The sequence below is a fragment of the Lagenorhynchus albirostris genome, chromosome 7 (genome assembly GCF_949774975.1).
Source record: "Lagenorhynchus albirostris chromosome 7, mLagAlb1.1, whole genome shotgun sequence".
Classification (NCBI taxonomy): Eukaryota; Metazoa; Chordata; class Mammalia; order Artiodactyla; family Delphinidae; genus Lagenorhynchus; species Lagenorhynchus albirostris.
In genome coordinates this window covers 5,567,050-5,583,608 of record NC_083101.1, presented here as the reverse complement: position 1 = coordinate 5,583,608, position 16,559 = coordinate 5,567,050, and the positions used below count along the sequence as shown (strand labels likewise).

The window sequence follows — 16,559 nt, the reverse complement described above, 5'->3', positions numbered from 1 at the left end:
CAGGTTTTCTTAGAGCAGCCGTGGGAATGTGGAGTGAGTGAGCAGCGCAGAAGACAGCATGGGAGGCCAAGAATCTAGTCCTAGACTCCACTGCTAAATCCCTGTGTGCCTGGGGCCATCAGGTCACCTCTCTGGGCCTCGTTTGTATGGTTAGACTGCGTGGCAGTCCTAAACCTGACTGGTCCTCAGATCCCGGGGCACTGAAATAACTCAGGCTCTCAGCCGTCACCTCCAGCCTTCTGAATCAGTCTCCCAGGAAGGACCCAGGAATGTACTTGAGCTGCCCATGGGGTCTGAAGCAGCCAGGCGCAAGGGTGCGGGGGACCTGGGGGTTCCAGTGTGGGGTGGCCATCAGGGCACCCAGCGCCGTCTGCCCCGCCCCCCAGCCTGCAGGTGCTCCCCGCTGGGCGCCGCCTCGGCCCAGTGTCATGAGAACAGCACGTGTGTGTGCAGGCCCGGCTTTGTGGGCTACAAGTGTGACCTCTGCCAGGACAACTTCTTCCTCACGGCCGGCGGCACACACTGCCAGGAGTGCCCGTCCTGCTACGCCCTGGTGAAGAAGGAGGTGAGCCCTCCCATCCAGGCCCTGCCCAGGGCCGCCCCACCTTCTGTTCATTTCACGCCCCCAGTGAGCACCAGCTCTGTGCTGGGCACCGGGAAGTGCCCACTTACCCACAGCTCTCAGACCTTCTAGGACCACCGGCCACCTCCTTCTTGTGCCCACCCAGCCATCTGGCCCAGCCCCACCTCTGCCCTTCCCTGGCTCCTGAGCGGACAGGAGAAAGGTGGCTTCTGTTGCGTGTCCTTCCCCACCACCCAGGCCGAGGTCTCACACTTTCTCAAGTTCAGTGGGAACGAGACCACAGAAGGCCCTTTGGGGGAGGGTCAGGAGGAGGGCAATGCCCATTATGGACACAAGTAGTATCTCAGGCAGGGAGGTGGTGTCGTGCAGGGGTCAGGAGCATGACCTCTGGGGTTCCCCTACCCCCCCAACCCTGTTAGTTGTCACATGCCCAGGCAGGTGACAGCCTTGGTAAGTTTCAGTGTGTGTCTCGTACTCCAAAATGAAATAGTTCAGGCCTGCAGCCCCTTAACCTGAATCCAGTGATGGTTCTGTAGAAAGATAGGATGGTGTGTGCTGAATATTAGGTACCGCTCCCAGTGGTGCCTGGGCCGGCCCCCTAACCAAACCCAGTGATACATCTGCAGGAGAACAGGTGAGTAGTCACACCAAGGGGGTAAATCAACATCATAAGTAGCCTTGTTCAGAGCAGTTTTTTTTCTAATTGAGTGCAGGGTTTTTTCAACCTGATTCTGCCACCCAGTAAGGAATGGAAAGCTTTGAAGGTTTTCAGAGCATTTTGGACTTTGGAATCGAGGACCGGGCTCGGGACCTGTATCCCCTGCCCCTTAGGGTGGTTACAAGGTGAATGTGAGCTGGTGCGTGGCCAGCGGTCGCTCACACCTGGCTCCTAGCAAGTGCTCCGTAAATGCGTGTATTGTTCATATGATTGAAAGAATGGGGCTAGGAGACGTCGCAAAGCACACTCACTCGGCCTGCAAGGATCACATGCCTGCTCTGTGCCAAGTCCTGGGAACATAGCAAAACAGACAGAAATCCTCCTGGGGCTTCCCTTCCCATCCCTCCCTCAGTAGGGCAGAGGTGTGGTCGGCTGAATGCCAGCAGGGGCTGTGGGTATGAAAAGGGAAGGGGCAGCTCTGAGGACAGGGTGGGCACAGCTGGTTCTCAGAGGTCCTGTGTGTGCTTAGCTTTGAGGCCCAGGGTAGGATCAGAGAAGGCAATGCTTGGGGTGGGCAGGCCAGGCAGAGGTTTCCAAGCAGGACTTTAGGCCACCAGCCTCCCACACCGTTCCTTCCCTGACCTCTCCAGGCTGCCAGGCTAAAGGCCAGACTGACCCTGATGGAAGGGTGGCTGCAGGGGTCAAACTGTGGCAGGCCCTGGGGACCACTGGACATTCTACAGGGAGAGGCCCCACGGGGGGACATCTACGAGGGCCACCCCCTGCTGCAAGGTACAGTGGGAGAGCAGAGTGGAAGACTGGGAGGCAAGGGGAGGGGGCTGGCTGGTCAGATGCCCCCTGTGGAGCCCTTCAGTCTGACCTCAGTCGGGTTCACCCCTAGGAGAACTCACTTGCTGGGAGAGGCTGTCTGACCTCCCCAACTAAGTGAGTTCCTCCTGCTATGCAGTCCTGTCATCCCACGAACCTCTCTTTCAATATCCCTCACCCAGTTGTACTTTGTAGCTTTATACAAAGCTACAAAATATAGCTCTGACTATAGCCTCGGTCCCCATGCCCCCTGCGCCACCTACACTGCACCCATAAAGCTCAGTGAGGACGGGGGTGGGGGTGGGGGTGGGGGTGGGTTCATTCGTTGAGTCAGTCACGCAACAAATAATCATTGGGGCGCTGTCCCAGGTGCTGAACAGGTAAAGTTCCTGCCGTCTTTGACTGTTGGCCGTTTTGCTCACTGCTGTATCCCCAGCATAGAAAATAAATGGGTAAATAAGAAAAAAGATTGTCATTAAGTCCACGTGCAATTTGTCCCTGGGACACTGAAATCTAGGAGCATCAAACGTGAATTGCTTATTTTCTTAAATTTCGCGTTCACAAGCACCTGTACTCCCGTAGCAGCCGTAGGTGAGCTGAGCACCTGTTTGCAAGACTAACAAAATAGGGAGCCATCAGATGCTGTGCATTGAAACTCCCACACTGAGCCACGCTGCGAACGACGGAGCTGACTCAAGGCGGGTTTTACTGCTGTCTCAGGTTCAGGAATTGTTCACTGTGGATCTAGAAGGCCTGGATTCCTTCCGGTCCTTCCTCTGTGGCTGACTTCCTGTGTGGGGGACCTTGGGTCATGATTTGCCATCTGTGGGCCTCAGCCTTCGCATCTGTAAAATGGGGAGGCCTTTCCTTTGGAACCAGTGCTCAGGCCTGGTGATGGAGTCAAGCTGTGCCCAGGAGGAGTAGAGGACACAGATGGGGCCCTTTGAAGTTGCAGGCTTTATTGTGAAATCTCGACTCCTCTGTGACTCCTGGACTCTGGGCTTTCTGCAGGGGTCCAGGAAGACTTCCTGGAGCAGGTGACAGGCCTTGAGGGTGCTGTGAAGGCTGCCCGAGAGCAGCTGCAGGCACTGAGCAGGAAAGCCCACTGTGCCCAGGCCAGAGCTGAGAAGACCTGCGTCCAGCTGGCAGACCTAGAGGCGGTGCTGGAGTCCTCAGAAGAGGAGATTCTGCATGCAGCCACCATCCTTGCATCTCTGGTACCCCAGGGGACCCCTCCCCAACTCCTCCCCTCTGCTGAGCCTGGGGCGTGCCCCCGCCCCCTGCTTTGGGAGGCTCAGTTTTCTCATCTGCAAAATAGCGGTCACACAGTGCCTCCTCTGCCGATTCAGTGAGATAATATTTGCAAAGAACGAGCCGTATTCCAAGTAGACAGTGAATGCCCAGCAAGTGGTAGGCGTCGTTATTGTTATTTCCAAGCTCTAGGGCTCCGCCCACTGGATGCTGACTTTGTAGCTGGCTCTGAGCGTTTATGAAATAAGTGGCATGGCCCAGGTCTGCCCAACAAGTTAGCCAGATGTGGGCCCTGCCCTTCAGGGATGGGCCATCAGTTTCCTCCTATTTCTCTCTCTTCTCTAAAGGCGATTCCTCAGGAAGGGCTCGGCCAGCCCACCAACTGGAGTCATCTGGCCATAGAGGCCCGTGCCCTCGCCAGGAGGTGAGCCCCCGTGCCCTGGGAGCATGGTGAGGTCCTGGCCACGCAACCATGAAGGGAGCCCAGCCCTTCTGCTGGGGGCTTCCAGGGTCAGGGCCAGCCCCATAGGTATCCCCACTCCGGGAGTTGGAATCACTTGAGTACAGAGCTGAAGTGTCATCGCCATGGGAAGGAGAGGTGTGCAAGGATGGCATGAGATGCAGGGGTCGGGGTGGGGGTCTGCCGACATTGGTCGCCTGAAGGCATCTGAGAGCCTTCACTGGCTATTTTTTTTATAACAGCTTTACTGAGATATAATTCACATGCCACGCAAGTCAACCAGTTCAAGTACAGTTCAGTGGTTTTCAGTGTATTCACAGAATTGCACAGAATTGCACAGAATTGTGCAACCATCTCCGCAGTCAGTTTTAGAACAGTTTCCTTACCCCAGAAACAGGTACCCATTAGGCATCGCTCCCCATTCCTCTTCGCCCTCCTCAGCCCCTGGTAACCACCAATCTACTTTCCGTCTCTATAGACTGGCCAATCTGGACGTTTCATATGAATGGAATCATACACATGGTCTTTTGTATCTGGCTTCTTTCATACAGCAAAATATTTTCAAGGTTCATGCCTATTGTACCAGATATCAGTACTTCATTCTTTTTTACAACCCAGTAATGTTCCATTGTACCAATATGCCACATTTTGTTTATCCAGTCATCCGTCGATGGACATTTGGGTTGTTTCATCCACTGCTTTTAAGAAGCAGCTTAAGATTCTAAAGACACAAGCTCTGAAGCGATTTGTCCCTTTAGCTGTACTTTAGGGACTGTAGACCCATTTTACAGATGAGAAAAGAGACTCAGAGAAGTAAAGTGACTTGCTTAAGGACACAGGGTTAGAAGTGATAGGGCCAGATTCAAACCCAGGCTGTCTTTTCTATGCTCTCTTTATTAGGGTAACCATATAATTTATTGTCCAAGCTGAGATTTTATGTGTGATCAAAGGCCCTATTATTTATTATGCCAGGACAACAGGCATAAACCCTATATAACAGGAGCAGGGGCACGGGTCCCCTTCCCATCAGTCTTCACTGTGCGTCAGGCAGAGGGAGGACAGGAGCCTGGCACCCGTGGCTGTACTCCCTTTGGGACGGCAAGAGGCCCATGCGGTGGCGGGGGGTGGGGGGTGGGCCCGGGCCCCCTCTGTGTCAGCCCCTGGTGATGGTCGGGCGGGTATTGTCATACAGTCACAGGGCCACCACCACCAGGATTGAGGCCACTGCTCGGAGGGCCCTGCTCACCTCCAACAGCAGTTATGCGCTTCTCTGGAGTCTGGTGGAGGGGAGAACAGCCCTGGAGGCCCAGCAGGAGCTAGAGGACAGGTGAGGAGACCTCCCAGGTGTGGGTAGGAGCTTGGGTTGGCTTCCTGAAGCCGGCAGGGCCTGGTCAGAGGCCGCTGGTTCCAGAACCGGCTTCCTTCCCTGAATCCCGATGTTCTTTAGGGTGGGGTGCGATGCCTAGGGTCTTAGGCCTGCTTGGGGGTGCGTTAGAGGAACCCACTCCTGCCGGGGTGCAGCTTAGCCTCTGGAGAGAAGGAATGAGAACCTAAACAAGGAGGTTCCAGGTCAGGTCATCCTTGACCCCCTGGGGAGCTCCTGTCAGGCACCAGCTTTCTTCTTGGCCTCTGCTTCTCTGCTGTGGGTGGCCCCCTTGTATCCAGCTCATTCAGAGGGTCAGCGGAGACCCACCAACGTCTCACTGAGCCCAAGTGGATTTCCTAGATGAGAGAATCTGATTGGCCCAGCTTGGGTCAGGTGGCCAGTCCTGAGCCAATCGGTATGGCTGGGTGGATCACATGACCCACTCCCAGGGGCGGGGGCGGGGGGCTGGCTCTCTGTAAAGGGATGAGGGATGGGAGGCACCCTGGGGACGGGGGGGTGGTCCCGCAGTACCCATGGTAGGGGGAGCTGGGTGGGGCAGGGTGTGGACAGCTGGACAGAAAAGCTGTCCTGGTTGATTGATTACAGCATTTCAGGGAGAAAGGGCCCCAGAACAGTCATGCAGCCCAGAGGTCTCCATTTACCTGGAGAGCAACATGCCCAAGGTCACTCAGGGGCATCAGGGCCTGGGCCGCTATCCCTCCAACACCACCAGGCATTTTCCTCTTCATCATTCGTCCAGAGGAGCCAAACATTTGCAAAACATGTGATTCTCAAGTGGAAACCAAGCGGGAGCTCCTTCAGAAAAGCGTGATTGAATTCAGTGAATGAGGAAACAAGAATGCAGCCCCTCGGCTGCCTTCCCCATTCATTAGACAGCTGCGGAGCAGCCAGTTTCCGAGGCCAGCTGCTGGGTACCAGCTCCGCTGACGGCGGTTCTGCCCGGGAAGTTGCCAGAGCCCCTTCAACCGGGAGCTCCACTGGGGGGGCCGGGACAGCAATGGGGAGGGATGGCCTGCGTCCTGCTCCTGGGCCATCCTGCCTCTGTCTCCTCCCAGGTACCAGGAGGTACACGCGGCCCAGAGGGCGCTGGGCACGGCCGTGGCAGAGGTGCTGCCTGAAGCTGAGAGGGTGCTGGCCGCCGTGCAGCAAGTCGGCGCAGATGCAGCCCAGCGCCTGGCCTCACCGGCTGCCCCTGCAGCACCGGTCAGCTCAGCTGTCCCTGGAGCTCTGCATGCGGTGGTTGTGAGGGAGAATGTGGCAGCTGGGAAACCAGTGCGGCCCAGGCAGAGGCAGAGGACGTGGCTTATTTCTAACTCTCTAGCAGTTGATTAAAAGATCCCAGCCAATCTTTGTTGTTGATTATAATGATAATATCAAGGCCGAGGCCTCTTCTTCATCATAGTGGCATTGGCAATGACACCAGACGGACATGGGGCCAAATCCCAGCTCCGCCACTCTGGCTCTGTGACCTTGGCAAAGGACTTCCCATCCCTGTGCCTCGGTTACTTTGTCCGTCTGTCGGCTAGAGTTCACCCATTTGGTTATTTCAGGCCTGCATCCATGAGGGGCTGGAGGGGATTCCTGAGCAATGCCCTCATCCTCTACGTGCCTGTCACCCTATGCTGCTTACCTCTGAGAAGGCTCATCAGGCCTTCTCAGTAATCCTGAAATTCCAAAACTTGGGAGCTAAACTTTAAAAAAAAGACTAAACTTATAGAAATGCATCTGGGGCCCAGCCTGCCCAGGACTGACGGCTCCCAGGCTGTTTACTCAGGGTGTTTGATCCTCCCACTGTGTGTGAAGAAGGAAAATGTAGGTGGTGACATGTTTGGCCCTGAGCACTGCCCCAGATACTGCTGAGGGCGTTAGGTAATAAGAAGTCCCCGCAGGAAATTCTGAATTCAGAAGTACGTCCGGCCCCAAGGTTTCAGCTAAGGGATTGTGAGCCTGGGGAAGGAAACACAGGTCCGGGAGGTTAGCTGAGTCTGTGCTTCTAGAAATTGCTGGTGCTAGAATCAGACCTCAAGTGACAGCTTCCCCAGTCTGGCTTCTCTCGCCCTGGCCCCTCTGCTTCTTAGGGTCCACGTGCAGCCCTGCCCCCCACGGTCCCTGCCCCTGGGCTTCTCCCACCCAGTAGAGGACCTGCCCCTCGGACCTTCCCATCAGGCCTTGTCTGAGCCCTCCATCTCCCGGCAGCCTCAGAAGTCCCAGGCCAGGACCCTGGGCCTGAAGGTGCAGGCCCTGGAGAAGACGGTCACGTCGAGAGAGCGCGTGGTCACCGAGGCTGCCCGGGCCCTCCAGGCCACCGCCCAGGCCGTGCTGCACAAGACAGAACCCCTTATGCAGGTGGGCTCTTGTCCTTTGAGGCAGCACCTGGAGAAAGTTGGGGCTGCCCCAGGCATGATCTGGGCTCAGGGGTTGCAGGGGGAGGGAAGGGCAAAGACCAGAAGTAGTTCTTTCCACCCCTCCAGTGCCTTCCCCCAAATTCCAGAGAACCTCAGTTAGCTCGTGCCAAGGCAGGAGGTCCTGATTTCCCGAGAAGGAGTAAAGGTGTGAGAGGAGGCAGGATGGACAGACAGACAGAGCCATGCCCACCACCCTTACTCAGTGTTAATTACAGCTGGGATGGGTCTCATTCACTTATTCTTGCATTCATTAGTACACTTGCCAGATATTTTAGCACATACGTTGCTCTAGTGCTAAACCCCACTGTTTGGCATTTACAACCCAGGAGGGGAGGCAAGACTAAATAATCAGGGAATTCAAGAATCATGGAGTGAATTGAGCCCCCACCAGTGGTTTCCAACCTATTAAAGTATAAGCACCCCTTCAAGGGTTTTTTTTTTTAACTTTCCATCTTTCATCTAGACTTAGAAAAAGGTTTGGAAGAAAGCACAAAGAAGTCCCATATACCCTTCACACAGATTCTCCTTCTGTTAATGTTTTACCCAGCCATCTTACAAGGATCAAAATAAGGAAATCAACATGATATAATACAATGAGCTAATCTACAGACCTTTTTCAAATCCCAGCAGTGGCTTATCCCGTAGCCATCTTTTTTTTTGGGGGGGGCCACGGAAGATCTTAGTTCCCCGACCAAGGATCAAACCCATGCCCCGTACAGTGGAAGTGCAGAGTCTTAACCGCTGGACCGCCAGGGAAGTCCCCTGTATCCATCTTTATTTTCCTTTTAAAGACAAGAAACAAGGCAGAAAGCTGTTGCCTGCATCCGAACAGCTGGGCCTGGTGCCTGTCACATACTGGGAGAGCTGTGCTGTGTCAGGGCCCCCTGGGGTGGTACCCATTGATTTAGTCCATCACCCTGGTCTGGGGCACAGATGAGGCCACAGCAGAGTCAGGACCAGACCCCAGTGCGCAGTGCCCCAACACAGTGCCTCCCACCTTCCTCTCCCATCCTGCTAGGCATTTGGAGTAAGACTTAAGACACAAGGGATCCCAGGGCAGCATCTGGTGGCTCTTCAAACCCACATGATTGCGACTTCCCTGGCGGTCCGGTAGTTAAGACTTCTCCTTCCAATGCAGGGCCTGCAGGTTCCATCCCTGATCGAGGAGGTAAGATCCCACATGCCTCACAGACAAAAAAACCAAAGCATAAAACAGAAAGAGTATTGTAACAAATTCAATAAAGACTTTACCAAAAAAATTTTTAAACCCCGCATGACTGATGATGGATTGAAATTCACATCACATAAAATTACCCATTTGAAAGTGTACAACACAGTGGCATTTAACACATTCCCAATGTTGTGTGATCACCACCTCTGTCTAGTTCCAAAACATTCATCACCCCAAAGGGCGACTGCTTATACCCATTGAACAGTCGCTCTTCATTCCTCCCTCCCCCCAGCCCCTGGCGACTGCCCATCTGCTTTCTGTCTCTATGGATTTTCCAATTTCAGACATTTCATATAAATGGAATCGTGCCATATGTGACCTTTTGTGTCTGGCTGCTTTACCATAATATTTTCTAGGTTCATCCACATCGTAGTATATATCAGCACTTCGTTCCCTTTCATGGCTGAATAATATTCCGTTCTGTGGATACACCACATTTTGTGTATCTATTCATCCATCAGACCCGTATTCTTTAAGTATCCAGCCTTTTTTTAGTGGCAACGGGGAAGAAACTAATTTTCTATGAGTAAAAGTTGTCTAATAAACAGATTCACTACTTCACATCCTCTGGCTGAGACGCGGCAGTGTTCTGACAAGAAATTTTCAGTTGTTCATCTTTCTTTTAGTTCTTAGGTTTCAGTTTTCCTCGGAGCTTTTGTGAGACAGGTAACTTCTTGGGAGAGATATTCAAGGTTTAATATTGGAATAATAAAACAGATCAGATGTTCCTGGTAAACAGCATAATTCAGTGTCAGAGTTTTGGTGTTGTTTTGGGACCTTGTACATGTGGGTTTGGTGCCCACCTGACCCCTCTCTGCCCAGCACACCTCCGGCACCACCTGACCAGCCTCTCTCTCTTCTCTCTCCAGCTGCACCGGGAAGCCAGAGCTGCCCTGACCCGGGCTTCCTCATCTGTCCAGGCTGCCATGGTGACTGTCACAGGAGCCAGGACTCTGCTGGCTGACCTAGAAGGTATGTGTGCCCTGCTTAGCCCCAGGCTCGTGGATGCACAGATGCCCATGACAGACACCAGGGCAGGCTTGGCAGCAGAGGACAGAAGTCCAGTCACGTGGGCGTAAGCCAAGGAGACCATTCCCTCTGCCTCTAAGGACCTCCCTCTCCTCTGGCTGCTTTGTCCCTCCCCATCTCGCATACCGCTCACCAGGTTCTTGCCTACGTGGCCATCCATCATCAGACCACACACGCAGAGCCCCTCAGGACCAGATGGGAAGAGAATCTGATGCCATCAGCTGTCCATCCCTGATCTAGGCCACTCTGGCTGGGAGTCTGGTTACCTGGTACAAATATGGCTGCCCTGGTCCAATGTCCAGTGGGGCTATGGGAAGGGATGCAGCGTTTCTCTTTAGAACGTGGGTTGATGGGTTGATGCCAGTACAGGTCTCTTTTGAGCTGTAGGGAAAGGAGGCCAAGTGCCCCCATTTTACAGTTGGGTAGACCAAGAAAGGAAATTTTACTGAATGAAATGTGGAACAGCCCCTAGCCTGCAGCTGCTCTGCCAGGAGAGGATCTGTGTTCAAATAAGTTTAGGAAATGTCACGTGCTATAGATCTCCCTGAGGCCTTGCAGTGCACACCTGAGAATATTAAAGGCTCTGAGAAGTCTTTCAATAAAGAAACCGGGTTCACTTTATGTAAACTTAATTTCCCCTAGCATTTATCAACAGCCTGTAGAATTAGGGCTCCCCAGTGTGCACTTTTTTTCTTTTTTTGGCTGTGTTGGGTCTTTGTTGCTGCGCACGGGCTTTCTCTAGTCGTGGCGAGTGGGGGCTGCTCTTTGTTGTGGTGCACGGCTTCTCACTGCAGTGGCTTCTCTTGTTTCAGAGCGCGGGCTCTAGGCGCGAGGGCTTCAGTAGTTGTGGCATGAGGGCTCAGTAGTTCTGGCTCGCGGGCTCTAGAGCTCAGGCTCAGTAGTTGTGGCGCACGGGCTTAGCTGCTCTGCGGCATGTGGAATCTTCCTGGACCAGGGCTCGAACCTGTGTCCCCTGCACTGGCAGGCGGATTCTTAACCACTGTGCCACCAGGGAAGTCCCCCCAGAGTGCACTTTAAGAAATGCCAATTTTGTGTACAGGAAGCAAAGTAGATCTAACTTTTGGATTATCTTCATAGAATGATTATGTAGTATTATGTCCCTGGATATTAGAAGGCTTGATTCTTTTTTTAAAAAATATTTATTTATTTATTTATTTGCTGCATCGGGTCTTGGTTGCAGCCCACGGGATCTTTCGTTACGATGCGCGTGGGCTTAGTTGCCCCGCGGCATGTGGGATCTTAGTTCCCCGCCCAGGGATCGAACCCACGTCCCCTACACTGGAAGGTGGATTCTTAACCACTGGATCGCCAGGGAAGTCCCCTTGATTCTTTTTAAATTTTGACTTTGTCTACTATAATCAGTACTCCTTAGGATAAATTTCCGTTAGAATTTTATCTGAAAGGAAAGGAAAAAGTCTTTCTTTCTATATAGAAGGAAACTACTTCTTATTAGGTAATAAAAACCAATGTGGATTGTAGAATTTCTCTTTTTGTCTTGGCCGCTAGGGGCTAAAAGGTAAACAGTGCATTCGGTACCTGCACCGTCATTATCCTAACTTTCTGGCGCTTCTCACTTCTCATCATCCCCCTGGTTACATATGGCCTTTGGTTTATCATTTTAATGGTCCAGTGTTTGGTCTGTTCATCACGATAAGCTGCCTCAAAGCCTATTAGAAATGCGTGGTATGTAAAAACAAGGAACTTAATGGATCTTGCTGTGTACCGTGCTATAGCTCCCATCTCTACCACTGGCCCAGGCATTGACCAGCATGCAATTCTGTGACTTTAGTAAGTATCATAATATAACATGAATCTTTACACTCACAGGGCAGTATGTCTCACTCATTTGTTTTCCCTGGGTGAGCCTGAGAAGTTTACACACAGATCTCATGCATCTCATACCCCTGCTCACGTTGTCCAAGGGTCTGGGGTTGGTCAGACATCTGGCAGTGACCACCCCATGGGCTCTCCAGGCATGAGCCCAGCCCTCCTGACACAGCCTCGGTTGGCTTTACAGGAATGAAGCCAAGGTTTCCTCGGCCCAAGGACCAGGCCGCACTGAGGAGGCAGGCAGCCATTGTCCAGGACAGGCTCCTTGCAGAGTCCAAAAAGAAGACCAAGCAGGTGGAGAGGATGCTGGGAAATGCGGCATCTATCTCCTCCAGTGCCAAGAAGAAGGGCAGGGAAGCCGAGCTGTTGGCCAAGGACAGTGCCAAGGTCAGGGCCACGGATGTGACTCCAGGGGCATCCCTGCCTTCTGGGCGTGTGGGAGACCTGTCATAGAAGAGGTGCCCTTCTGTAGGGTAAATGCCCCTTCTGTATGCAATGCTGAATACTCTGCACTTACTAAGGGGTCCCAGGCTCTGAGCTCTGGCGCTTCACACGGGTGACCCTGTTGATTCCGCATGAAATAGATGTCACTGCTGTCCCCATGGGACAGGTGAGGACCCTGACGCCCAGCCCAGTTCAGTAACTTAACATAACCAGGACTCGCACCTCAGTCTGTTTGGCTCTACTCCCTAAACTTCTAGACTTTTCTTGTTTAATTCGGGCCAAATTTGAATCAATAGGCGTCTTCCCAGCACCGTCGCTCAGGGCCCAAGTGAACTGCCTCTACAGCTCCCTAGAGACAGTGCTGGATTGAAGGAGTCCCCAGGCTTGGTTTCTGGTCCCGCCATTTTGAGTTTGGCCAGCTCCTCCTCTCTGCACCTCTGTGTCCCCATCTGTAAATTATTGGAATTTCTCCTCTCGGGGGAGGTGGGTAGTGTCCAGCAGTCTGCTCTTTGCCGGCATCTGGTACACAGCTGTGGAATGAATGAATGAATGATCTGGTGCGTGAATCTATGACCGCTGGGCAGGGCGGTCACCCTTTACCTCTAAAAGGAGTTTCTCCACTCACACTCCCCTCCCTGCTGCTGCCGCCCACCCCGAACGTAGCTCGCCAAGGCCTTGCTGAGGGAGGGGAAGCAAGAGCACCGCCGGGCTGGCCGGCTCTCCAGCCAGACGCAGTCGATGCTCCAGCAGGCCTCCCAGCAGGTCCTGGCCTCAGAAGCACGCAGACAGCAGCTAGAAGCAGCTGATCAGGTACGTGTGCTGAGACCCCAGCACTCCTTCTCCTGTGGTCCCGGGAGCCAGCCAGGAGCCGCTCAAGCTTTTCTTCCCCTCCCCCGCCAAAAGGTGGGTGCCGGGCTGAGCGAGATGGAGAAGCAGATCCGGGAATCACGCACCTCTCTGGAGAAGGACATCAAAGCCTTGTCAGAGCTGCTTGCCAGGCTGGGTAAGGAGACCCCAAGGCCGGGCCCTGGCCCCCTGGGTGCACGGTGCATCTCCGAGAGCTTCCTGGGAGGCCCCGTCCTGGGGAAGCTTGCCTCCTAGCCCTCCTGTCCGTGGTTCCCCCATCCCGAGCCTTGTGCTCAATGACAAGCATTTGTAACCGCTCCAGGCCCCCCGGGGCGAGGCAGGGATGGTGTCCAGAAGCATGCTCACTTCGTCCTCCAGGGGCTGCTAGTCAGGAGGAGAGGAGAGACACAGAACACTCACCACCCACAGAACACCTGTAGGTACCAGGTGACTAGGCCCTGCCTCAGTGGTGGAGGGTTTCAGAGAAGGAGAGAGAATGTCACAGAAGCAAGTCTGGCATCGAGGCTCAGGTGCTGGTTTGGAATCAGAGAGACTGGCATTCCAGTCCGGTACTTTCCCTTCCTTGGCTGTGAGACCTTGGGAAAATCACTCCACCTCTCTGAGCCTCGGTTCCCCCACCCGGGAAATGGGAGTAACAGTGGGGTAGTTTCGAGAGTGCTTTCCACACTGTGTGTGATGAGACAGTAAATCGTGGAAGGGACAGCCCCCCAAGACGTGGCGCCCTCAGAGCAGGGGCGAAGGGACAGTGTCAGAGCAGTTCGGCGGAAATGAACAAGCAGTTTTCAGAGCTGGGGTAAAATACACAAAACCTAAAACTTGCCATTTTAGCCCCTTTCAGCGTACAGTTCACTGGCATTAGGCACAACCTTCACCTTACTGTGCAGCCATCGCCACCATCCATCTCCAGAACTTTCTCATCAGCCCGACATGAAACCCGCCCCCCTTATACACAGACTCCCCATTCCCCCCTCCCCCAGCCCCTGGCAAGCCCTGTTCTACTTTCTGTCTCTGAATTTGGTACCGTAGGCACCTCACCTAAGTGGAATCATGTAGTGTGTGTACTTTTGTTACTGGCTTATTGCGCTCAGTGTAACGTCCTCAAGGTTCATGCGTGTAACAGCGTGCATTTCGGTTACCGTGATCGATAAGATGAGGAAGAATCAGCAGGTTCTGCATTGTGGCTGGATGCCAGGCTCCACCAAGCTATTTGCACACATGATCGTAGCTCATTTTAACTTCCGAGGCAAGGATCCCCGTGCTCTTGCTATTTTGCAGATGAGGAAACTAAGGCCCAGAGAATTTAGATGATGGGCCCAGGGTCCCCCAGCCAGTCAGTGGGGAGGCTGCGGATCACGCTCAGGTCTGACCGATCCAGAGCACCCGCTCGTAGCCACAGGTCTCTACCCGCAAGAACTCAGCTCGCTGGACACGATGCCCAGCACGAAACAAACGCTCTGTGTGGGTAAACCACGCTGGCCGTTGTTGTTGTCATTTATTCTTTCACATCGGCACTATGCTCGACTCGGGGGTGCAGGAGTGACCACGCACACCTAGACCCTGTCCCCGCCCCAGGAGGCCCAGCTGGGCAGTCAGAGTGGAGGCTGTAACCTCCTCAAAGGCCAGGCTGTTTGGACTTGCCCGTGGATGGTGGGACCTCTCCGAGTCTCGGCTGGGAGCAGGGCCTGCCCGGCAGCAGGGCTCAGCTTCTCTCTGCTTCTTCCTGCCCTGGGGCTCAGCTCTTGCAGTCGCCTGTCCTCCAAACCAGCCTTCATTGCCCAGGAGACTCAGGGCCATGGGGAGCCCTGGGGCCCAGGGGGGTCCTGTGGGATTCGAAGGCATTGAGGATTTGTTTCTGTGACTCCAGCACTCTCCCACCTGGCTCAGCTGTCTTTCCGTTGAATGCCACCTTAATGACAAGGTGACAGAGGCCAGGTGGGGGAGACAGCCCGTGGATTCCGTGCCACCATCACCCAGTTCATATGTGAGCACCCGGCCCCACCCCCTCGGTTTACACTTGGAGAGGCTCCTCCAGGAAGTCCTAATGTGTGCTAGGCCGGGACTAGACCCCTGGGGCCTGCTGCCCAGGCCTGCAGCCCCTCCTGCCCTGTCTGCCTCACACACCCTCATTCTGATGCCAGAAACCTTTCTTTTCACCCTGATGTCCCCGCATCCTGGCCCGCAAGTACCATCTGTAAGTGTGGGCTCTCAGTGAATTGAAACAGTGTGTGGGAGCCGCAGGCATTATGGGGCCTCTCCCACTCACACTGCTTTACAGGTGAGGAAACTGGGGCTCGGGACTCACCCAAGGCCTTCATTTTTTAACAGTAATAGTAATACCAACAACAAAAATTAACAGTTGCCCAGTGCCACCCAGGGGGAAAGTTCCGGGGCCTGCACGTAAGCCCGGTGGGATGCCCAGGCCAGGCCCTTACCTGCCTCACCACGCCGCCCTCTCGGTCCCTTGCCTCCTGGTAGATCGTGGGCACTCGGAAACCTGGAGGGTTTGGGCTGGGGAGGGCTTCTGGGGATGGGGCCTGAACAGGCTTCTGGGGCCTGCAGGGGAGCCAGCCCACCCTGAGGCTGTCCGTGCCCCTCCACAGGGTCACTGGACACCCTCGGAGCCCCCGCCCGGGCCCTGAATGAGACCCAGCGGGCACTGGAGCGCCTGAGGCTGCAACTGGGCCCACCAGGGGTGCTGCAAGGGAAACTGAGGCTCTTGGAGCGGGAGTCTGAACAGCAGCAGCTGCAGATCCAGAGCTTCGAGAGCAACCTTGCTGAGATCCGTGCTGACAAGCAGAATCTGGAGGCCATTTTGCAGAGCCTGCCCGAGAGCTGCGCCAGCTGGCAGTGAGGGCTGCCCGGACCCACGGTGCCCCCGGCCCGGGGCATGCACGCCCGCCACAGGTGCGCCATGCAGGCACGCTGCCCAGATCCTGCTGCCGCGCACCCGCCCGGTCTGTGCCCACAGCCCCTCCACGCCGGCAGGAGTGCGTGTGCACTCGGAGCTCACCCAGGCGGCTGCGGTGCGCACACACCCATCGGTGTGCTCTCCCACCCCACACACGCGCACACACGCACAGGTACACGCGGACATGTGCCCGTGTGTGCAGTGCACACGTGTGCACGTCCATCCATGTGTGGTGCCCCCCCCGGATGCTGGGGGTGTTTGTTATGTTATGTTATGTTATGTTATGTTAAATGCCCTGTGACACTGACATACTCAGGCAGGGTTGGTACCTGGGAGGCTGGGACCGGGCAGGGTCGGGGGGTCATCCGCAGAGATCCAGGGCGGGTTCAGCAAGAGCCAGAGCCCCCAGTCCCAGCCCTGCCCTCTGTCCTGCAGCCCCCTGACCAGTGTGTCACCCGCCACGAACACCCAGCAGCTCCGCATAGCTGAGGGACCAGGCAGGTCAAAAGACACAGGATTCTGGGGGGTTCTCAGCAGAGGAACCTGAGGCCCAGGGCTCCTGGGGCCGTGGTGCAGCCTGCTAGGCCGGCCGGGCCGTGGCCCACCCATGCAGGGGTATCTTTGGCTTTGTGGAATACTTCCTTCTCAAGATCCTGG

At 54.8% G+C, this 16,559-nt stretch overlaps 1 protein-coding gene across 1 annotated transcript in view; it reads left to right on the top strand.

The window, feature by feature from the left end:
* The window catches only part of LAMC3 (laminin subunit gamma 3), a 59,914-nt gene extending 43,936 nt beyond the window's left edge, over window positions 1-15,978 (top strand). The window contains exons 18-29 of the mRNA XM_060153284.1: window positions 387-565; window positions 1,892-2,033; window positions 3,081-3,286; window positions 3,668-3,744; window positions 4,973-5,107; window positions 6,223-6,370; window positions 7,364-7,513; window positions 9,673-9,775; window positions 11,871-12,070; window positions 12,791-12,937; window positions 13,031-13,130; window positions 15,595-15,978. Coding sequence (XP_060009267.1) covers window positions 387-565; window positions 1,892-2,033; window positions 3,081-3,286; window positions 3,668-3,744; window positions 4,973-5,107; window positions 6,223-6,370; window positions 7,364-7,513; window positions 9,673-9,775; window positions 11,871-12,070; window positions 12,791-12,937; window positions 13,031-13,130; window positions 15,595-15,845 — 1,838 coding nt within the window. The 3' untranslated portion in view covers window positions 15,846-15,978. The remainder of the gene's footprint in view (window positions 1-386; window positions 566-1,891; window positions 2,034-3,080; window positions 3,287-3,667; window positions 3,745-4,972; window positions 5,108-6,222; window positions 6,371-7,363; window positions 7,514-9,672; window positions 9,776-11,870; window positions 12,071-12,790; window positions 12,938-13,030; window positions 13,131-15,594) is intronic.
* Window positions 15,979-16,559: the final 581 nt, after the last annotated feature.